At 37.1% G+C, this 24,746-nt stretch overlaps 1 protein-coding gene across 2 annotated transcripts in view; it reads left to right on the forward strand.

Moving 5' to 3' along the window:
• The first annotated feature begins 1,784 nt into the window (after positions 1–1,784).
• The window catches only part of LOC130883811 (cytochrome P450 2J3-like), a 37,581-nt gene continuing 14,619 nt past the window's right edge, over positions 1,785–24,746 (forward strand). For both annotated transcript variants that reach the window (XM_057784598.1, XM_057784599.1), the window contains exons 1-4: positions 1,785–2,173; positions 5,990–6,152; positions 21,497–21,646; positions 22,026–22,186. In XM_057784598.1, the coding sequence (XP_057640581.1) occupies positions 1,964–2,173; positions 5,990–6,152; positions 21,497–21,646; positions 22,026–22,186 (684 nt within the window). In that variant the 5' untranslated portion in view covers positions 1,785–1,963. The remainder of the gene's footprint in view (positions 2,174–5,989; positions 6,153–21,496; positions 21,647–22,025; positions 22,187–24,746) is intronic.

Below are 24,746 nucleotides of genomic sequence, written 5' to 3' on the forward strand. Positions count from 1 at the left end.
CAGGTAAATGTGGGACAGATCATCTTTATGTAGACCGGACAAAATACAGGTGAGATTGGTACTAAGCAGGGACCTGATAGCTGGTCCATGATGCTATACTTCCAATTAGTTCCTCTTCTTTCATGTAGATACACAAGCAGGTATGGGAAATGGAGTTCAGCCCCACTACAAATTAGTAGAGTAAATGTTCTTTTTATTTTTTTTAAATGTAAAGTAGCATTGGGGGGGTAGCTTGCTTTATTTGTGATGACATTTCGTCACCATCAGATCAGTTCTAAAATTAGAAAAGAATGTTGCCTTAAGTACAAATGATAAACTTGACCTTTTGATCATTTTACTCAGCCTTCCTCATATCTTAAAGTGATAGGAATATATGAGCTTTCTACTTGGTTATCATACTGAACATATCTGCATTGCATGTAATTGTGTCTAGTCTACGATAAATATGTTCATATGTTGCTTTCGTTCCACATAAAGACTAACAAATCCTCTGACCACTTCAATTTTTTATTTATTTACATTGAGTACTGCTATAGGTATATATATATATACATATATATACTGATATACATGTATATATGCATATATGTAGGATGCTCAATTAAACTACACAAGTGCGTAATTATAAATGTGAGTGTTTGAGTTATTTTTAAAAGACTTGATGAATGTGCGCTGCCTTATACAGGTAGGCTAAATATTTAAATGGTATTTGTGGTCTATTAAGTGTTTTATAAAAACCTTAATATGATATTTGTTTATATAAAACACCATTCATTGGAATTGTAGGACAATGTTTTCTTAAGTTATAAAATTTAATGTTACACACATAGATTTGAATAGGATTTTCTTCCAAAACAGGCTATAATGAAAAAAATCATTTAAATTTTTATTTCAATTAACTAATGATCATGAGAAAAATAAGAACTGTATGGTATAAAATGCTTTATGTTAATCAGAATGCCTCTTAGGAATATATCTTAGAAATTCTTATTAAAATGTCTTCAAAAATATCCTTAACACACACACACACACACAAACACACACACACATATATATATATGGTAAGGGAGGCTCTTACTGAACTGTAAGACATGTAAAAAGGACAAATTTCATTACAAAGATCTATTTTAAAATTTTCTTTTTCATGATTAGGATTTTGGGAGGAAGATGGAATCCCAAAAAAACCAGTCACATTCAAAACCTAAGTATTTCAAAGTTCTTATCTCTTCCAATTTAAACTGGAGGAAAACCATTATTTTAAAACCAGTCTGTCAATGACTTCTCACCCTGCCTAAAGCCTTATCACTGCTCAGGCTAAGTTCTGTGTCTTTAAAAATAAAGGTTTCTGCTTAATATTGGCTCATACTTTTAAGAGGATAAATTTGCAATTAGTAATTGCTTAGAGCTACGAAAATAAAACCAGATGGTGTAACCTTAAATCTGGCACGTTATAGATCTAAATAGAAGCTACAAAAACCCGATTTTAGAACAAGTAATCCACCTTCAATTACAGCTATGTGTATCTATGTACTTTCTACAGGTACTTGGCTTTGTATATCATGTACATAATACCAACGCAGTTTATAAGTAAGTGCAAGTTATAACGACCAAATTAAACCCAAATTCTTTTTAGCTCGTAGTGTGACTGTCATTTGAAGGGAAAAGCCAAGTCTGTCTTGTCTGGTTAAGCTTGTAAGGGGGCAGGGCTGAGAGCTCTGAGCATAAGGGATAGGGCCATGTGCTAATTGGAAGGCGTGGCTAAGACCTCTGCTTAGAGAGGGAAGGCTAGGGCTGTGAGTGCGGAGGCGTCTGCGCTCTCTGGGTCCAGCAGCCTCCAAGTTGAACGGAGGGGTGTGGTTGGTAGGAGACAGGAACAGATTTAGCTGAAATCTCTCTAAAACAAGGAGCCCTGAGCCTCCGCTCAGACCCTCATTCCTCTGAAGAGTCTGCTGGGATAACAACCATGCTTGCAGCCGCGGTCTCCCTGGTGGCCGCCATCTGGGCAGCGCTCCATCTCAGGACCCTTCTGCTGGCTGCTGTCACCTTCTTGTTCCTGGCTGACTACCTCAAAAGCAGGCGCCCAAAAAACTATCCACCAGGGCCACGACGTCTGCCCTTTGTGGGCAACATGCTGCAATTGGACTTGGAGCAACCACATCTGGCAGTGCAGCAGGTAGGAAGGGACAATGTTGCTTAGGGGTGCAGTGACATAATCCTAAAATGCTAGACTGGCGACATCCGGGAACATGGGTGGGGGTGGGGTGAGCCTAGCTTAAAGGCTTATGCTCACGGTGCGAATTTTAAGCCAAATAATTAACTTCTAAACATGCTCTGTTAAGAAATATGCAGATCAACAGGGCAGTGGTGGCGAATCTCTGTAAATTTGATGCCTGCCTAGACTACAGACCGAGTTTCAAGGCAGCCATCGCTACACGGAGAAACCTAGAGAGACAGAGAGAGGGAGAAAGAGAGATTGACTGAAGACGGAAGCTATTTAGGTGTTAGCTCTCTCTTACTAAGCCTTAGGGTTTTTTTTTTTTTTTTCATCCTTGCTTACTACTGATGCTATCAGTTACTAAGAAAGCCACAATCAAGTCTCTATGTAGCTGCGCCAGGAAAGTGCCAATTTCTTCACTCAGTTCTGGAAGCTCTCTCCATTAAGTTGGGAACTCTGTTCTGTGTACACATTGCATATATTTCAGATTGCCTGGTCGTTTGAATCCTTAGCCATGTGACCATGTAATATCCCTTTTATCCAGAGTAAATTTGTTTTGCCTGAATTTTCTCTGATGTCTTAAACACTGCAAGCCCCCTTTTGGTCAGTATGTGAAAGGCGTATGCCTTTCAGTTCTTTTATTTTTACCTACGCATGATACTAGAATTGCATTTATCTGGATTGCATATACTTGGGCATGTTTTTATTATTGGAAGTTCCCACCATTTTCCAGGTGTTTTCTCATCTGCACATTCTTGTTTTCAGGACATTGGTGCACAGCCATGACGTCTATGGTGCTGGGTCTTGCTGTTTGCCATCGGCTTTCTCTGTGCTGTGCATGGGAGAGCTGCCTCTCCCCTCTGCACTGCTTCTCTGCCAAGCTCTGCTGTGCAGATCTCCACAGAGGCCATGGCAGCTTCTGTCCTCAAATCGATGCCTTTTCTTCTTATCTTTCTTTTCTCTGTTAAGATTTGGAATAATTTTGTAATAACCTCTTGGAAATATTTTTTTTTCCATCTTACCAACATCTGCGCCATCTCAACAAAACTGAGGTTCTCTTGGGTCTTAGTGAATGAACGAAGCAATGTCAGACTGGGCATTTTGTGTAGTGTGCTGTAAGACTGATGCACACACTAGGTCCATATTTTACTTGTAAAGGTAGCTTTAGAGGCTCAGGAGACTCGCTTTTGTGAATGGCATTTCAAATGGAAATTTCAGAATAAATTTTATGAATCAGAATAACCCCAGTTTGTGGTTGCCACGTCAGCCTCCTCAATCTCAGCAGCATGAGCTGGCAAGAAGGAAAATGGCTGCACATTTCAGGGCCCCATTAGTATAGTGCAGCTGCAAGTCACTATAGGAGAATGAACACCAGTGATCTTCCCATAATCGTCTCATAGGGAAGGGATGTGTTTATTGCTGCAAAAGAAGGGCGGGAAGCAGAATTCTCTCCATAGCAATTCAGCTGGAGAAGTCCCAGTTCACCTCACAGGCTCAGCCCAAGAGACACAAAGCAAGTGACAAGATGTCATAGATGAACCCCACCACTGTAACCCTCTGTAGGGTCCTATCGTAATGGTGCTTGACTTTATAAGCAAAAATGTTAAAAAGATTTCTGACCTGTTGAGCCTCATTTTTCGTGTATTTTGGCAAAAGAGAGTAAACTTTGGTTGGAGTTTTGCTTCTGGCAAATGATAGCATATGTTGCAATAATAAAAAGAAATGTTTTTATTTTATCTTGTCAGTGTTAAAATATTTGCTCTATGTCGTGCTACACAGTCATATGAGGTTGGGTGATATGTCTGGTGTCACAGCAATAGGGCGTGTTGACACTGAGGCTGGAAACATCATGCCAGTTCAATAATTTTTATTTCTTTATTTTGTATTTCATATAGGTTTACATTTTGATATCTTGGTATAAACAAATGAAGTTAAATGATATCACTTAGGCATACTTAAATTTTAATCTTGCTTTTTTAAATAATTCCCACAAACTGATGCATGGCTTTCCCTTTGGGGTTTGTGCCATTCAGACTCCATGATAAGTGCACATGGAGTCACGTTAGCAATCATCTGTTAACATTCCATTTTCCACTGTCGAGGAAACGGGGAATCTGATTTCCCCAGGTTGCTCAGTGGGATAATGACAAAATAAGGACTTGAACGTATATGATTTAACGCAATACAATAACTTAAAACATATATTCTAATAGAATATAATGGCCTTTAATAACTAGATATATTTATTCACAGACTCATTCACTCAAAAAAAACACTAAACAAATGCTTAGCATGACAGGCACAACACAGGACAGTTTATGGTCCAATGAGTCCTATAGATTCTGCTAATCAATTCTGATACCATACGAAATCTAGATGGATGGGCAGCTCTGGGCCTAGCCTTTGATAGAATGATGTCACCAGTTGTGCTGTGCCTAGAAGGAATGTTTAACAAGCGTCTAGTGAAGTAAAGGGATGGACATTTTAGAACAGTTTAAGTGACATCATTGCAAACAGGATAAGGACAGTGAAGAAGCTGGGCTTCTTGATGAGCACGTAGGAGCTGTACTTTCTGCCACATCATAGTTTCTTAGCTTTCTCTGTAGGAGTTCACAGAATTCTTACAAGAACATTACATAAATAAGGGAGAGTCTTGTCAGACTGAAGTGGGCTGTGATACACAACTTAGATATTAGCATGTACTTCAAGCTAGCTGTAACAATTGGACCCCAACATACAATGACCCTAAGCATAGCTCATATGATCATTGTATGTATAAAATTACTCAATATATTCCAAGTCACTGTTCAGATATCTCCTATGAGTTGAAGCTCATTCTCTTTTCTTTCTTTTCCTTTTATTCATCTTTTACATATTATCAGAGCAGACCCCTGAGAACCCAGGTAGATTTTTTTTCACATCAGCCAGGATTCTGTGACATGAATGCTGCATGAGCCCATCAGCACTGTCTCTGGTTTCTGCCCCTCCATCTTTTTGTTGCTTCCATTAGCAGAGCTCTCTTCTAAATCCCATTCTAATATTTAAATAGCCACAGTTAATTTGCTATTGCTTCTGTTATCATAGCTATTTAAACAAAAAGCCATCAACAGATATTTTCAATTACTGTGAATTTCATGCTTGCAGGCCATAAAGGCTGTTCAGTGGGTAAAGGCACTTGCTGAAATATTTGGTAACCTGAATTTGATCACCTAGACAAACATGGTAAGAGGAGAGAACAGACTCCCCAAAGATGTCCACTGACATACTCATGTACAACACCACCCTTCACATACAATATATGCACACACACGCACGCACACACACACACAAAAAAAAATAACAATGAATAAAATGATGTAAAAATATTTTTTTTCTTATTCTATGATACCTACAGCAGACTCACACAGACACACCTTGGTCTTTACCAGGTGGCATACACTGTTCTGCCTGTCCTAGACTGCAAAATGCCAGAGTTAGAGAATTTGCATATTTATTGAAATCTATGTACTAAAATCTTTATACAGAGATACACACTATAACATCATCCACTCATTTATTCCTGTTAATGAATTTGTATTGGTAAATCTCATTCTTAAAGTTGATTTGAGTTTAGAACATTTCAAAGAAAATCAAAACCATTTCCATATACCAAAGTTTATCATTCACAGGAAAATAAAGACATCAGTATGATTACCATTTGCTACACATATGTCTGTCATCCCTGGACAGAGAGGTATGAACACACCCACCTCTAACTATTGAAATATGTTTCAGCTTGTGAAGAAGTATGGGAATGTTATGAGTCTGGATTTTGGGATCATGTCTTCAGTGATTATAACCAGCCTGCCTTTAATCAAAGAAGCCTTTACTCAACTGGAAGAAAACTTTATGAGTCGCCCTAAATTTCCTATTCACAAACATATTTTTAAGGAAAATGGTAAGTCTTTTATGTGTTGTCAGATATGCATTGTATATAATATATTAAAGGCATCTCTATGCCTTACTTATCCAACACTCCCATAAGCCAATACCTTCATGAAATGCCACCATTAATGGGAGCTGGATACCACATTTCTTAAATGAAAGCACCCTTAAGATGGTTTATAGAGTGTCCTAATAAAGACTGGGTAAAACCACATGTTTGGAAAAACTAACTCTAGATGCTTTGATTGGAAGTAAACACAGCACCCAAACATAGCCAAACACTGTGCTCACTTTCATTTTCCCACATCAACCCTAGAAAAATGGATGTAAGTCAGATTTTCTTTTCTATTGCATCTTGCTTGTAGCTTCTAAGCTCCAGACCAATATTATAATTTATTAGTATAAATACTTTATATTGTCATCAAATAAAGTCATAAGTTGAACACAGAATTTGAAATCTATTAATCCAACAAAACAGCATTTTATGTGCTTTCTAATTACTCTTCGAAATAATTACCAGTACACTGTGATGTTTGCTTTGAGAAGCACAGTACTAGACATCTGTCTTAAAGTTACTTTACAGTGATGAAATACCATGATTAAAGATACTTGGGGATGAAAAGGTTTATTTGGCTTATGCTCCTATACATGGCTGTTCATCATCAAAGGAAGTCAGGACAGAAACTTAAGGCAAGAACCTGGAAGCAGAAGCTGATGCATAGGCCATGGAGGAATACTGCTTTCTGTCTTGCTCCTCATGGATTATTCAGCCTGCTTTCTTATAGAAACCAGGACCACCAGCCCAGGATTTGCACTAACCACATGAGATGGACCCTCCCACACCAAACATAAATTAATGTTTTTTAAATTAAAAAGTCCTACAGGCTTGCCTACAGCCCTCATTTTCTCAATTGAGACTCCCCCTTCTACAATGAATTGAGCTTGAGTCACATTGACATAAAACCAGCCAACACAGTGTAAGTTAATGCCGGGGATTAAAATAGTAAAGCAGTATTAATGCAGAAGGCTTTTAATCAGAGATATCTAAGATTGTATGAGGATTCTGGGAAATCTTCTCTGAGTAAATGACATTTATTTAATGAAGTGAAAACTACTTAGTCAAGGGGATATAATATCCTTGAAAAGACAAAAAGGAGAGATGTCTTGAGAAATGGAAAGACATCCAATGTAGCTAGCGTAGTATTTAAAGGACATAATTAAGTGCTCTTGATACTTTTGAGCTTGATCAGAAAGAGCACAGGCAGTGTTTGCTAAATGTGGATTTTTATTCTAACAGCCAGGAAAACTTCTGAGTGGTTTTGAGCAGAGGAGATCATACAATATCAGGTAGAGAATGGAGGAAAGACATTAACAAGTGTAGTTTGGATACTTTTATAAAACATAATGTAAATATCTGATATTTCCAATGGTCTTAGGTGACCCCTGCGAAATGTTTGTTCCACCCCCAAGAGGGTGGTGACCCACAAGTTAAGAACGACTGCTCTAAAGGACCATAAGTACTAGAATAGATCTAGAGATATTAAAGAGAAACTTGTTTTAGATATGAAGGGTGGGAGCTTACACACTCCAGTGCAAAACCACACTGTGAGTTAGACCAGGGTAATGGCATTGAAGCCTTATAAACAGAAGTCCAGGCATGCTAGAGAAAAGCCAACATGACTCCATGATCTAGCTGCCAGGAGAGCAAGATGCTGAGAAAACTCCACCAGCAGTTTGATGGCTAACCTTGGTTGTAACTTAACTGCATTTGGAATCAACTAAAATCCTAGAAACTGGGCAAACAAATGAGGAGTTTTGATTCATTGGAATTTTTGAGGTGAGAAGACTTACCCTAAATCTGCATCACTTGAGATCAGAAGGCCCACCCTAAATTTGGGCCAAACCATCTACCGGCAGCCCATATTAAAGGACATGGAAAAAGGAAGCTTTTACCTTTTGCTTTCTTGCCCCCACTGTCACTGGCAAGTTCAGCCATCCTGTTGATGAAGAATTCTTTCACTGGTATTAGAGTCTACTTTTTTAGGATTCCAGTGTATAATCCTAGATCCAGCCTCATAGGTTGAATAATCATAGCTTTATTGGCCTTCCCATTAAGAGACAGTCATTTTTACACTAGCTTATAAGTCACTTTATTAAATACCCTTTAATATCTCTAGATCCATTCTAGTACTTCTAGATTTTAGAGAAGTGGTTCTCAACTTGTGCATCACCACCCTCTTGGAGGTGGAATAAACCGTTCATAGGGGTCACCTAAGACCATTGGGAATATCAGATATTTACATTATGTTTTAGAAAAGTATCCAAACTACACTTGTCAATTAGCAACAAAAATAATTGTATGGCTTGAGGTCATGACAACACGAGAAACTGTATTAAATGGTTACAGCATTAGGAAGGTTGAGAACTGATGGAGATGGGTCTTGTATTAATCTGTTGCTTTCATTGGTTAATTAATAAAGAAACTACCTAGGTCCATTTATAGGCCAGCCCCTAGGTGGGTGGAGTAAACAGACAGAATGCTGGGAGAAAGAAGCCGAGTCAGGAGTCGCCATGATTCTCCCACTCCAGACAGACGCAAGTTAAGATTCTCCCTGATAAGCCAGCTCGTGGTACTACACAGAATATTAGAAATGGGTTAGATCAATATGTAAGAGCTAGCCAATAAGAGGCCGGAACTAATGGGCCAGGCAGTGATTAAAAGAATACAGTTTCCGTGTAATTATTTGGGGGCATAAGCTAGCCATGCGGGCGGCTGGGTGCCGGGGACGCAGCCCTGCCGCTCTTATTACAACAGAGAACCACTGTTTAAGAGATCTCTAAATAATTCAGATTGTGGTACCAGGAGTAATAGTATTTAGCTTGCAATAGATAACAAGTCATACATATACTAGTCAAAAATGTGGATTGATTTGGGAATCCCCCCTCTGTATGCTATGAATATGTTTTGTTACCATTAGCTAATAAAGAAGCTGTTTCAGCCCATGTCAGGGCAGAATAAAGTCAGGCAGGAAATCTGAGCAGAGATAAATAGAAAGAGTAGGCAGAAGCAAAGAGATGCCATGTAGCTACCAAAGGAAAAAGATGCTAGAACCTTACCAGTAAGCCACAGCCTCATGGCGATATACAGATTAGTAGAAATTAGTTTATTTAAGATACAAGAGCTATCTAGGAATATTCTTGAGTCATTGGCCAAACAATGTTATTAACAAATTAATATACTTTCTGTGTGATTATTCGCGTCTAGGGGGGCTGGGAAATAAAAGAGCAGTCTCCGCTTACCATATGGTGCCCACTGTCTGGGGCATGGATCCACATAAGACCTAAAAAAGGTGGAGAAAAAAAGAGGGATTCTAGACTGACAAAAATAGGAGCCAAACAGTTTGTTGGTAGCTGCATATTTTTTTTCAGATAGGCTGTTTGCATGCCTCAGGCAGAGGAGCAGCTTTTGTAAGAGAAGGCTTTCTTATTCCTACTGGCAACATGAATGGCTCTGGATCTTTCGGGAGGTTGTTCTACAGAGCACTGAGGGTTTGATAATGGCAATATAGACCTGCTGTGTCCCTGGAGCTGGGGCAGTAAGCATGGTTCCAAGACCTGTCGGTAAAAATGCCTCTGCCATAGGAAAGGCCAAGAGAAGTGAAACTAGCATCCACAGCTGCTGCAACCAAGCTGCTTACCATTTTAAAAGCACTCCTGGTTCAAAAATGGTGACAGATACAAAATAATAACAGATTCATATAGAAAGAATTCTCTGAATGGGTCATAGTGTGTTTAAAAAATGTACGTAGACTTGGGAGAGAGAAGAGAAAAAGAGTATAGACATTTATAAAAAGAAACAAATCATTTTAAAAATAAAGCAAAGTCTTTAAAGAGACAGTGTCATAGATTAAAGAAGTAAAGAAAATTAAGCCACAAAAAGATGGAATATACACAGAGATGTGGAGGGACACTTAAAAGAAATCCCATACTAGCTCAGAATTGAGAAAATAGATGGTTGTTTATTTAGGAGTAGATTCACAAATCAGAATCCTTTGCTTGAACGGAGATCAGAAACTAAAATCGGCAACCAGAGCAGAGAGACCAGAAAAGAGAGCCGCCGACACATGCTCTATATTGACTTATATAATATAAGAGGCCACGCCCTAATGGGTGAGTAACCACTGGCTGTAAGGCTTCCTATAGCACCTCCCCCTTTTGTTTAAATAAGAGAGTTCTAAACCTAATACAAAATTATTTACAATAAGAACAAATACATTCAATAATTATCCTATTCTAACTAGTATAATAAATAACTTGGTCAAGTCATGAGAAGAAAGTAACTACAACTATCTAGTCTTCAACCCCATCGAAGTCTGAGAAAGAAAATAATATTACTCGAGTAAACAGGAAGTGCAGTCAAGTAACTTCCAAAATGTACAACAAATGACAGAGACAACTGGCTACCTGGGCAACCACCCAAAGTCTCATTTGCAAAATTGAAGCAATCAACTTTGGCTAAGGCCTAGAATAACTGATGTACCATTTTCAGAGGTAGGAAATTTTTCAAAACCATCTTATCCTGTCTTGGCAGGATTTGACAGTCCTGCTTATCCATTTCTGGATATCATGTATCTTGTCAGTGGTTGAGGCATAGGCGTTTCTTTGCCCAAAGGAAAGTTTTGCCAAGAAGAAAACAAGCTCCAAGTGGAGTGTCTTCAGTGCTCAACATTCTCTCAGAAATAGATTGGTGCTGCCAGGAGCAATTGTGTCTCACTTCAACAGGATCCTAAGTTAGTTAAATGCCATAATCTACAGCTCTTTGAAGTGGTTGAAGATTACCTATCTATGCAGAATATAATCTCTATGTGTCTAAAGAACCTGATTAGTCTAACTATAAGTATGACAAACATAGATGACTATTGATCTATAATTTGTAATACCTATATACCTTAAAGACTAAGACTTTGTATTAGAATATTATACAATAATCTATTGTTCAACAAATGAGGACAATTGTTGTGTGGAACGGCGGGCTGCATCCTGCCACCTGGCTAGCTTTACCTGAAATAATTACACGGAAACTATATTCTTTCAATCACTGCCTGGCCCATTAGTTTCAGCCTCTTATTGGCTAGCTCTTACATATTGACCTAACCCATTTTTAATATTTTGTGTAGCACTACGAGCTGGCTTACCAGGAAAGATCTTAACCTGCGTCTATCTGAAGTAGGAGAATCATGGCGACTCGCTGACTCGGCTTCTTTCTCCCAGCATTCTGTTCTGTCTACTCCACCTACCCTATTTTCTGTCCTATTAAAGGCCAAGCAGTTTCTTTATTAATTAACCAAGAAAAGCAACAGATAGAAAGATGACCCTCCTCCATCAGACAATGACCTCAAAATGTAAACATTGTAGAAGTATCTTGATCAGAGGTAGAAATGTACATTGCAATATGATAAATATGTATCAATATATAAAAAATGTTTTAAGCAGTGGTAGAAGCATGCATGCATACAATATTCAATATAATTTAACTTTGTATCATTATACACGAATCTATACCAATGTAGTTGTCTATAAATAATTACTCATGAATATTCACTCTATTACTCAGTATTATTATTAATAGTGTGAGTAGATCATACTAATCTATTATCCCATCCAATCCCCCTCTTTTTTTTTTAAGAGATACGTGAGCCTATAAAATTTCCTCCCAACCCCCGACCCTTTTCCCATTATAATCAACCCCTAAATGATGTCCCTAACCATGAGGACAAATTTTGTTGGGAGAGGGGATGTCATCTTCTAGAATTACTTCCAGCTGTCATGGGGGCAATGTTCTTTCTATGGGATCCTGTGAAAGTAAAATAATGGTTCCAAGATTACTGTCTGGTATAAGTACAAATAATTTCTGAGTATTTGGTGGAGGTCTGGCAAGAATGTTGTAAAAAAGTGCACCATTTCAGCTAACCAGGTTGGAATCATCTTGAGCAGCTGGTACCCAAAACAGGTCTTGTAGTAGTGATATCAGCATCATGACGTCATATTAACGAGGTGGAGTTGTTGTGGGGCCCCATCTTCTTCCTGGAAACTTCAAAGATTACTGCAGGAAAATTTGTTTTTCATTGTGGAAAATGTAAGCATTATTTATATAGACATATACAGACATATATATTCAATGAAAGGTAAGATAGAGACCAAAATAGATTTTTTTCTAAATTATTTTTCTTTTTGTCCCATATCATGGCTCCTGACACGAGACAGAAACTCTGAATTTTTATTTTAACAACATGCTTGGATTTAGAGAGGGACAGAGCCAGTGTCCAACTCCAAAGCCAGCTCTACATATTCATAAATACATATAAGCCGGGCGGTGGTGGCGCACGCCTTTAATCACAGCACTTGAGAGACAGAGGCAGGTGGATCTCTGGGAGTTCGAGGCCAGCCTGGTCTACAAGAGCTAGTTCTGGGACAGGCACCAAAGCTACAGAGAAACCCTGTCTCAAAAAAAAAAACAGATACATACATATATATATATATATACATATATATATATATTACACACACACACACATTTATATATATGTATATGTTTTATCACCTGTATTTACAAGTTGTGTTCATTTTTCTTGATGATCCTTATTGGATAGTTATTTTTCCTTTTGTCGGCATCCAAACATCCAGGGTCTCTTGCATTTTTGAAGATGTGTATTTTCCTGTAAATATAAAAGCAGAATCCTGTCCCAACCCTATATGCTTTCCTTACCACCTATATGGTTGTCACCATTGTGGATGAGCTGTCATTTTTCTTTTTCAAGAGGTTTCTCCTTTTCAAACCGAATCTTTATTAATTTTGATGGTATCCATAGTTTTTCTTCTCCTGTTGAAACAACAGCAAAACCCCTTCCCCAATGTAGCACATCTCTTGGCTTTTATTGTGAGGTAAACACATCCTTGAAATAAACCAATTGATTTAATTGAGAAGACTTTTCTATTATCTAATGTCTCTCTACTGCTGTTGTCCCTTTCTCATTAGTGTTAAGAAAATTCAAGGTTAATAAAGCATTATGTAACCTATTTCTGGGGGCATTTTCCATCCATTTCTGTTTGTTTAGCATATCTTTTATAGTTCGATTTGATCTTTCTATAACTGCCTAACCTGTAAGATTATGTGTTATACCTTTAATATGTTTAATATTGTAATAAGGAAAAAATCTTTCATTTTCCTAGAGGCATATGTTGGACCATTATCTGTCTTTATTTGTGCAAGTATACCCATGATGGTCATAACTTCTAATAAATATGTGATTACTGAATCAGCCTTTTCTGAGCTTAATGCAGTTCCCCACTGAAAACCTGAATAAGTGTCAATGGTATGGTGTACCTATTTTAATTTTCCAATTCTGCAAAGTGGAACACATCCTTCTGCTAGATTTCATTCCCTTGAGTACCCTTTGGGTTAGTCCCTGCAGGGAGCAGTGTTTGGTTATAGAAAGAGCAAGTAGGACATCTCTTTATAATCTCCTTAGCTAGTTGCCATGTAATTAAAAAAAAAACTCTTTCTTTAAACCTTTGCTACTGACATCATGTTTTTTATGAAATTCTGAGGCCTGCAAAAATGCTTCCAATCAATAATTGATCAATTTATGCATTACCTTGTGCTAGAGGACCTGGCAGACCCATAAGGGATCAGATGTGTGTTATGTCTATAGGACAAAGCCTATTTCTGATTATGTTTTGTACCTGGATAAATAATTAAGTCAATTATGTATCATCTGGTATAAATTCAGCAGTTTCAATGTGCAATGTAACTCTTTCTGCATATTGTGAATCAGTAACTATTTTAAGAGGTTCTTTAAAATCCCTTAGCCCCATGAGGATAGCATATAATTCTGCCTTCTGGATAAAATTATAAGGCTTTGTTCTACCTTACTTAATTTTTCTGATTTGTATCCTACCTTTCCTGATTTGTTTGCATCAGTATAAAATGTACAAGCTCCAGTATTGAAGCCTCACATACAATTTGGGGAAGAATTCAAGAAGTTCTTTTTGTAAGGTTAAGTCTATCAATTTTTGGATAGTTGCTATTAATTTCTTCAAAAAAAATAGCACAAGCTCTTTGTCATGGTTCACTGTATTCCCATAATCTTATTTCATCAGTAGTGAAAGTCACTATAATCTCTGCTGGGTGTATACCTGCTAATTGATAAAGTCTCAATTTACCTTTTAGAATTAATTCAGAGATTTTTTCACATAAGTTTTTAATTTTTTGCTTGGTTTATGTGGTAAAAAGATCTATTCTAATATAATATCATCCCTCTGCATTAAAATTCGTGTAGGAGAAATTCTGGAAGGCAATATGACCAGAATACAATTAAGATTTGGATTCACCCTATCCACATATGCCTCCTGTAATTTTTCCTCAACAATTTTTAATTCCTTTTCTGCTTCAGCTGTTAATTCTCTGGGACTATTCAAGTCTTTATCACCATCTAAGGTTTTGTTTAAATAAATTATTAGATCAGGCATTATCCCAACAGCCAGTTGTAGACTGGAAATGTCTCCCAACAATCTTTGAAAGTCATTAAGAGCCTCAACCAGTCTCTCCTAATTTGTGCCTTTTGTGTCCTAATTTTCTGCAAACCTATTTTATAACCTAGGTAATTGACAAAAATCTCCTCTCTGTATATTTTTCAGGAGGAATTTGTAATCCCCAATTTGGCAAAACTTTCTTTACTTCTTCAAACATTCTTTCTAAAGTACCCATGTTTGAATCAGATAGCAAAATGCCATTCATGTAATAGTAAACTATATACTTAGGAAATTGCTTACATATTATTTCCAATGGCTGACTTACAAAGTATTGGTACAATGTGGGGCTATTGAGCATTCCTTTTGGGAGGACAGTTCATTCATATCTCCTAGTAGGCTGAGAATTATTATAATCAGACACTGTGAGGGCAAATTTTTCTCTATCTTTTTCTTGTAAAGGTATAGTGAAGAAACAATCTTTCAAATCAATAACTATAAGAGGCCATCCTTTTGGTAATAGAGAAGGCAGAGTAATGTAGAGGGCCCATAGGTTTAATTACCTTATTGACAACAAATACAAGAGAATTCCAAGGGATGGTTAATTCTTCAATATGGTGAACATCTAGTTGCTCTTATACCAGCTGTTCTAAAGCCTGCAACTTATCTTCAGCTAGAGGCCATTATTTAACCCATATTGGTTTCTCAGTTAACCATTTTAAAGGTAGGTCTATTGGTGCATCTAAAGGTTTGCTAGTTACTTAATTTTTTTGTACAGTCTGAATGACTGGTGACCTTTGTGTATAGTACCTTCTAATATTCTTCCCAGAATTATGAGTTCCTGGAACTCCAGGAATGTTAATCTTGGTGTTCCATTGTTGCACTAGGTCACAACCCCATAAATGTACTGCAATATTAGCCACATATGGCCTCAGCTTCCCTTTCTGACTTTCTAGCCCAATACAGTCAACCCATCTCATGCTTGATATATGGTTCCAATTCCTAGAAATTGAATATCTTTCTCTTGAAGAGGCCAATTTGGATACCAAGATTCCGGAGTAATGATACTCACATCCATACCTGTGTCTATCAAACCAACAGTTTTAATGCCATTTATATGCACTCTTAGCTTTGGTCTTTGATCATTTAGTGAAGCCTGACAGAATATACGTTTCCTATTTCTTTTGGAATCTTTGACTTATCCTCCATGTTTATGCCATCATCTAGAACAGTATGGTTCTTTACAGAAGGCTCTGGATTTTTTAATTTTCCTGGCAAGACATGCCCTCCACAGTTACTGGGAATGCCTGAGCCACTTTTGGCTTTGGGGCCTACAAGAAGCCCTTCAAGGAGTTTCCTGATGGTATTGGGTTGCCTTGTCTGTCCATCGTTGATCTGCATTCATTGATCCAATGTCGGTCTTTGCCACACCACCTACAAATACCTGAAGGCTAAGTCCTCCTATTCTTGCCATTTCCAGAGGAGATGAAGAGATATAATTTTTGGAATTGCTTGTCTACAATTCCTTCTCAGATGTCCTATTCTACCACAATTAAAACATTTGACATTTTGATGTCTCCTCATTTCTTTGGAAATTGCTTCTCCTACCCAAGATTCAGTATTATAGTCAAATGTCTCAATGTTCATTGTATGCAGGATCCATTCATCTATAGGTGCTGATCTAACCTTTAGGCCCAAGTATCTTTTTGCATTCTAAGTTGGCATTTTCAAAAATCAGATATTCAATAAGTTCTCATCTAGCACCTGGGGCTGTTACTCCTATTTGTACAGCCTTAGTTAATCTTTGTAAAAAATCAGTAAAGAGTTCTCTCTGGCCCTGTTTAACCCTGGTATATGATTCAATTCATTTTCCTAGTTATTGAATTCTGTCCAAAGCATTTAAGGCTGCTTGGTGGCATAGGGACAAGATTTGTTCATCATAAAGAGCTTGAACCTGTGGGTAAGCATAAAGGCCTTCACCAAGAATTTGATCTTGTGAAGTCTTAAGACCTTTTGCTTTTCCCTGTTGTTCCAAAATTTTTGCTTCTTCTCTGAAATAAATTTTAAACATTAGTTGAGGTCCATCATCCAGGACTGCTGAAACTAATTGTCATGTGGGGTGGCTTTAATGCTAAAAGATCATGACTTTATCATCTTCTTAACAAATGTGGAATGCAAGCCACAAGTTACCAAAGCTTGCTAAATTTCTTTTAGATCATTCATTTCTATAGGTATCCATCCACCTTTTTTGGATCCTTTTGGGCCTTTAGAAGATAATGCTTTGTCAGAGTAAAATACAGGGTATGAAGCTAAAACCCTGGATAAGTAATCTCTGACAGCTACTGGTGATATTGAATCCTGCTCTTGTGCTGTTTTTCTCTGTTCATCAGCTCCAATAATTTCCTCAATTATTTCAAACATTTTTATTATTATTTTTTGTAAAGCCTGAATTTCCTGGCCTGTATATATTTCTAGTGATTTCATTGAGGCACCTAGCCTCTGGTCTTCATTCCGCACATGTGATTCCAAGGTCTAAAGTTTTTCCTTTAAAGATAACATCTCATCCTTGGACATTACTTGAATAGTGTGCACATTACCATCCTGGAGAGACAGCCTATCTGCTGAACTTAACATAATTTATTAATAAATTGTGATTATCAAATTCAATAGTATAAATTCTTTCAGATAACTTCTTAGTACCCTTAGTATGTATTCAATTTTGTCTATAAAATTAACTTTATCCTTTTTAATAGTATTAATTTTTTGAGGCAACTTTTGATTTTCGATGGTATTAATCCTGTCAACAAGCTGTTCATTATTAGTCTGTAAAGATTGTATCATTCCTAAAAGTGCCATATTCTTTCTTAATGATAGAATATGGAGAAGAAAACTGAATCCCAATATTCAATAAATTGAAGTATCACCATAGCCATATAAACCTCGCAGAATACAATCCATAGTATTTGCAAAAAAAATTACTAAAAGTTTCAATATTAATGTAATCTGTCACATTGATTTATTAATTACCTGTTATGAGATCTGGAAAATTGTTTTAGGTGTAATAATCTTTATTGTCTAGTAGATATTGTGGTTGCAGATTTACGGTGGCGACAGGAACGGTCTTGAGCTGCTTTAGTTTCCTGCCTTGGTACTGGTTAAATACTCATAAATATGCTTTGCTTGACAAATTAAAAGCAATTAAATCAATTCCATACATGGAGCAAGAAACCCAGAACTCATGGGCAGGGAGCAGAAACAGGAGACTGCACAAGTCACCACGCTGCAAGGAACCACGCCAGGGAATGTGGCAATCATGCATGTGCTTGGGAAATTTCCAAGTTGCCACACACAATAAACTCCGCTGTGGTGAGGATTCTACAAAAACTGCTTGGGTAAAAGCAAGCCAAGCAGGCAGATTTGGGAAACTGTCTGGGCTGTGGACCAGATACGCCATCAGCGCATCCACGCGGGAGGTGTGGAGTCCGATTCCACAAGGGTGCCAAATTTGAAAGGATGCTTAAAAGAAATCCCACACTAGCTCGGAATTGAGAAAATAGGTGGTTATTTATTTAGGAGTAGACTCACAAATCAGAATCCTCTGCTTGAACAGAGATCAGAAGCCAAAATTCACAACAGGAATAGAGAGGTTGGAAAAGAGAATGGACGCATACTCTACATCAGCATACATAGTATAAGAGGCCACGCCCCAATGGGCGGGTAACCATTGGCTGTAAGACTTTCTACAGCACAGAGAGTCTGGATTATGCATATTATTGTGTTTTCTTTGAATTTTTTAACTGCAGAGAGGCATTTGATACTGGAGGCTAATAAGTTAAGCCAACATAAAGGTACCTTGATTTTACAATTTGGTTCTGGGGATATGTTGTTTTGGAAAAGAGGTTCTGCTTTTGTTTCCGTAGAAGATGAAAACCTGTGGGTTCCTTTCAGTCTAATGTGGTTTGTGGAACAAGACCCCCTGAAAGTCTCCATGAACCCTAAAAATGCTTTGTCCAACAAACAGCAGGAAGCAGTTTGGAGAAAACAATGTCCAAATTCCCAAAATGATTGTTTATAAATATTTGTTTTTTATTTAAAGGGGTTTATGATATAGAGATGAATACTTTGCATTGGTATTCATTTAAGATCAATTTTGTTACACTATGTATATGTATTTCTGTTCTTGTTTAAGGTATTACATTTTTGTTCAGCTCATTTAAAAATGTAATATATAAGAAATACAGATTAATATGTAGTCATCTACAATAATCAAACTTTTAGTCGTTAGCTTTTCTAGATATACAGAGATATAGTACAGTTAGATAGATAACCTTCAACACTTCAAGACCTATGGAATATGGCATTTAAAAGGTTTTAAGAACTTAAACTTTTCTCAACAGTGAGACATATCTGTTTCTGGCAGTACCAATTACTTCAGAGAGATTAATGGGCATTGAAGAAATGTATTATTTAATTTGCCTTCAGTGTGACAAAGCTAGCCATTTGGGTAAGAAACTGTTCTGGCCTGGACTACTTGATGGTATGCTGTATGAACTGGACATGCAGGACCCACAAAAAAGTGACTGCTGAGCTTTCCAAAAGATGGAATGATCCTTTAGGGTTCCTGCTTCACAGAAGAAACTGCCAAGACATTCTGCAAGACACAGAAAAAAAGCAACTGATAAATTTTGTCATTAGAAGGCAGAACAGATCTTCAAATTCCCTGCTTCATTGAAAAGTCTGCCAGATATTATGGACCTGTACGCTGAAGATAGATAACCCAATATTACAGAAGAACTTTGGTAGACTGTCCATTCAGGGAATTAGGGGTATTTTCAAAAAAAAAAAAAAAAAAAAAAGGAAGAAGAAGAAGGGGGATTAACTGGTTTTATGGGATGATTGGTATTTGTAAATTACTCTTTATAGAAAATTGTATTGGTACTGTTTCTTGTATATTGATATATTAAATATTAAATGTGAGTGTTCCTACCTCTATTTTTTTATGAGTATGCTTATAACTTTGTCTATATTGTATTGATACATCTACCACATTACAATGTACATTTCTACCTCTGATACTATGACATTGTTTACAGTTAAAGATCATTGTCTTCATATATTGCACAGTTGTTTATTCTTTTAGTCTTCAAGTTAGATAGGTATTGAGAATTATATGTTTGTCATATTTATTTTTAGGTTAATCAGGTCTTTTAAATACATAGAGATTATATTTAGTATAGATAGTATGATCTTCAGCCCCTTCAAAGAGCTGTAAAAAATGGCCTTTAATCTAACCTAAAATTTCTGTGCCAACGAGACACAATTACTACTGACAACGCCACTCTACTCCCAAAAAAATGTTAAACACCAAAGACACTCCACTGGGAGCTTGTCTTCTTAACAAAACTGGCCTTTGGGTTTAAAAAAGCCCATACCTCAACTTCTAACAAAGATACAAAATATCCCTAAATGGATAAAACAAGATTGTCTTATCCTACCAAGACAGGATAGGATAATTCTAAAAATGGTATGTCAGTTATGTTAGGCCTTAGCCAAAGTTGGTTAACTCAACATTATAAACGAGACTTTGGGTGATTGCCCAGATAGTCAGTTGTCTCTGTCAATTGTTACACATTTTAAATATCTCTCGTTTGTTAAATAATATTTATTCCCTTCTTGGATCTTTAACGGAGTTAAAGATTATATAATTGTAGTTACTCTCTATGTTATTTAGACTCCTTAAGATAAAATGTTTAACAAAACGTTTGTTCTCAATATTGTTTGTTATATTTATTATTTGTTATTATTGTATATAGTTGTATTTGGCTTAGTTCTGTCTTATTTAGACAAAAGAGGGAGATGTAGGGATAAGCCCCACCCATTAGGGGGCATGTTCGCCTCGGGCTAATGTTTACTGATAAATCTGCCGGGCATGATCCCAGCAGCCCCTTTTTAATGCTTTCCTGTTCTCTGTGGGAACCTGTGGTCCTATAAGTCTATTTCCCCATTAAAGTTGTATATATTTTCATAATCTGTCTACATTCATTTACGTCTTTACAGATGTCTCTGTCAATTCTAGAGTTTTGGAAGTTGCTTACAATGCCCTTCTTGTTTACTTTGGTAATATTATATCCTTCTGGGGTCTGTGAAGAGTTGAACACACATTGTTTTCCTTAGTTATGATAAAAGATAAATTAGATATAAAACTTTAGACTCAACTGGGTGGTTGTGGCACATGCCTTTAATCCCAGCACTTGGGAGGCAGAGGCAGGTGGATCTCTGTGAGTTCAAGGCAAACTTGGTCTATAAGAGCTACTTCCAGAACAGGCTCCAAAACTACAGAGAAACCCTGTCTCGAAAAACAAACAAACAAAAAATAAAAACTAAGATAGAGTAGGTAGATAATAGAGTATTTTCTTTAATTTGTCAAATGTAGATGAACTAAATATTGCAACTATAGTTCTTGCTTGACAACTGTTTTGTGTATATAATTATGCTGTGTACTTAGTTCCCTTAAAAATGTACTTTATCTTTGCATCTCATTTTTCTACCCTTTGTAATAGATCTGGAATGTTTTGATAATAAGCCTTTCGATTTCCTAAGAGTATTAAAGTAAAGAATATATTAGAAATATTGACTAAACTGTAGTGTTGCAAGTCACCAGGAGATGCTAGCCACTATGCTCCTTGTTTTGTGATATTCTCTCTCCTTAGACAGCTGTCAAGTTCATTATTGGCTCTTCTCCTTTCAATCATATATGTGGCAATTCTGTTTGTTAGGTAATTTTAAACCAGAATCACAATGTCGTAAGGCTGAATTGTTTGTTTCCAGGATTGGTCTTCGCCAGTGGCCAAACATGGAAGGAGCAGAGAAGGTTTGCCCTGATGACCCTGAAGAATTTTGGAATGGGAAAGAAGAGCATAGAGCATCGCATACAGGAAGAAGCTCGACACCTTGTAGGGGCCATGAAAGAGGAGAAAGGTGGGCATTCCACAGGGCAGGTGTGGGTGGCTGTGGCCCTTTCATGCATTGAGCAGATTCTTCCTAAATGTCTAAGTGCTTGGCTTGGCCTCTGCACTGTGCTGAGTACTGAGGATAGAGCAGTGAACATGTAGCCATGACCTTACCCCTGGAGTTCTGAAACTAAGCACACAAACAGTCATGAGACACACTGCTGCACTTAAGGCCTGGTCATCAGTCTGACTTCACAGATACTGAAGATTTTTTGGTATATGTTAATCTCATAGCAAACTAACCCAGAGCCTCTTACATGGCTCTCTGTTATGTATTTTTCTCTGTCATATGGAATTAACAAACCGGTATCTTTGAAAGATGCATCTTTTTCTTTATTCATCTTCAGGGCAGCCTTTTGACCCTCACTTGAAGATCCACAACGCTGTTTCCAATGTCATTTGTGCCATCACCTTTGGTGAGCGTTTTGATTACCATGACGAGCAGTTTCATGACCTGCTGAGGTTACTGGAAGAGGCCATGTATTTGGGTTCCTCAATAATGGTTCATGTAAGTATTCTGGTTTCCTTTATTTTGGGAGAAAATTGGACTGGGGCTAATTCAAGTACAAGTAGGCTCTTTCTTTTGGTTCCCGGCACTTTTTGAAGCCAAAACATAATGTCTTTTAATTGAGTTTGGTACAAATTAATCTGCTGATTTAGAAGTATTTAATAAGAAAACTTACTGTGTACAAAATGCTTCTGATATTTTAATGAAGTCCCAACATTTATGTCATAGCCATGCATATCCAAATGCTTCTCTTATTTATTTATTTATTTATTTATTTATTTATTTATTTATTTATTTATTGGTTTTTCGAGACAGGGTTTCTCTGTGGTTTTGGAGCCTGTCCTGGAACTAGCTCTTGTAGACCAGGCTGGTCTCCAACTCACAGAGATCCGCCTGCCTCTGCCTCCCAAGTGCTGGGATTAAAGGCGTGTGCCACCACCGCCCGGCTTTCTCTTTTTTAAGTATGAAGATCTTATTGCTGACTTTGACTTTTATTTCTCTCTTGCCACTTCACACCTCACATGCAAACTACAAGCATACTTTCTAGCTATAATCCTGTGTACGTGCTTCTCTTTACTAACCTGTTGTCATTGTTTATTAATATTTTCTCAGTGGTTAGACATCCTGTTGTTTCTAAGCTAAAGTTTGTATTAATAACACTATTGTGAATATTTTAATTGTTCATGCTGCCACATCCACTCATTTTTCTTGTGTTTTTATTTAGACATAAATCTTTACCTTCCATGTTGTTGGGTTGTCTGTCCCTGTGCTCATTCCTATACAAATGTTCCTCTTAGAATTGCATCAGATGTCTCAGAAATGATCTGGTAGGTTGAACTTTCATCTTTATTTGGTTCTAGGAGCTTGACAGTTTTTTCCATATTTTTTCAATGAGGTATGTTCACTCAACAATTTATTAGTCTATGTGTTTGTGTAGTTTCTGTAGTGTTTCTTGCTATTGATTTTTTAAGTTTTTATTACACCATAGTCTATTTGGATATAACAGATTATTTCATTCTTTTGTATTTGCTAAGATTTGGGTCTTATTTTAGAGAAAAATTCCAGGTGCAGCTAAGAAGCAAATATTCTTGGTTTCATTTGGATGGTATACTCTTTAGATGTCTGTTAAGTGTATTTGATTCATGCAGTTCAGCTTTGAAGCTTCTCTGTTAAATTTTGCTTGGGATAACCTATGCAGGAATAGAAGTGGAATACTGACATTACCATAATTATTTCATGAGAATCTGTCTGAACTTCAGATTCATTGATATTTGTCTTATGAAATTAGGAGTCACAAATTATGATGCATGCGTATTTAGAATTGTTCTAACCAATGAATTGTTCCTCTTATTAACAGGTAGTGGTTTTCTTTATCTCCTCTAGCTAATTTTGTTTTAACATCAAAATAGCTTGTTTCCAGTTTCTCTTTGCTTCCTGTGTTGTTTCAGGTTATTATGGAGAGAGGTTGATTAGTCATGGTAATTCCATCAGTTTTATTATTTTTTTTTCTGGCTGCTTGGATTATTTGGTTTTTTACTTTCCATCAACTACTACTAAGCATTTGCTTGTTTACTGTGCTAGACACGATGGATTCCTTCCTGGCCCTTCTTTATCCAGCTGTTCTCATACCATTTATTCTTCCCTGTGCTCTCATGATTGAGACTCATCTTTCTTCCTTCTCTGTGTTCAGCTCTCACTTAAGTATCTTCTTCAGGCTGTCCTGATGGTCATTTCAGTCATTGCGTGTCAGTGGGAATATTTCCATTAGAACTTAATTTTTGAAATTTAATTACATCTCTTTTAGGGGTGTGCATGTGGGTGTCAGGCTTGTGCAGCCAACACTTTTACTAACTGAGCCATCTCCTTTAAAATGTAAATATTGCTGCTTTCTTTTACAGTTTTGATGGAGATGTTCTGATTTACTCATGTTTATTTGGGGATCTAAATGACTCTTGTATTTGAACGTCTTTTCATTTCTCTGACTTGGGAAACTTTCTCCTGTAATTTCATTGAATTCATTTTTCATCCCTTTACTTTTTTGCTCAGCTTCTGAAATAAAGTCCTGCGCATGTCTAGGTTTCTTGATCATATGACAGTTCTTCATTCTGCCTGTGGTTATTATTCCTATTCTTTGTTACTGTTCTTAGAGTGCAGCTTCTCATCAGCAATTCTCCCTTCCGGATCTTCTCTTGGGTGGAGACTGTTGTTGGTGTTTTCCGCAGTAGATTTTTGTTTGTTTTTATCTCATTTTGTCTTGGTTTTGGTTTTGATTCAACTTTAAAATTGCCTTCTATTTGTTTTTTGCTTGTTTTTATAAAAATCTCAGTTTCCTTGCTGTTTTTTTTTTTTTTTTTTTTTTTCTGTTCTGCTCAGTTTTTATCTTTATGCTGCCTCTCTCTCCTCCCTTCCCCTGTTTCCTCCACTTGGCTGACTTTCACCTCTAGAGCCCACACTGGACTCCTTTGCCTCTTTGTATTTCCTTTCAACCTCCGATCATCTTGATCAGAAAATGCTTGGGCACCCAACATTTGACGTATTTCAGGGTCTTCGAAATATGTGT

The sequence above is a fragment of the Chionomys nivalis genome, chromosome 11 (genome assembly GCF_950005125.1).
Source record: "Chionomys nivalis chromosome 11, mChiNiv1.1, whole genome shotgun sequence".
In the NCBI taxonomy this organism is placed as follows: Eukaryota; Metazoa; Chordata; class Mammalia; order Rodentia; family Cricetidae; genus Chionomys; species Chionomys nivalis.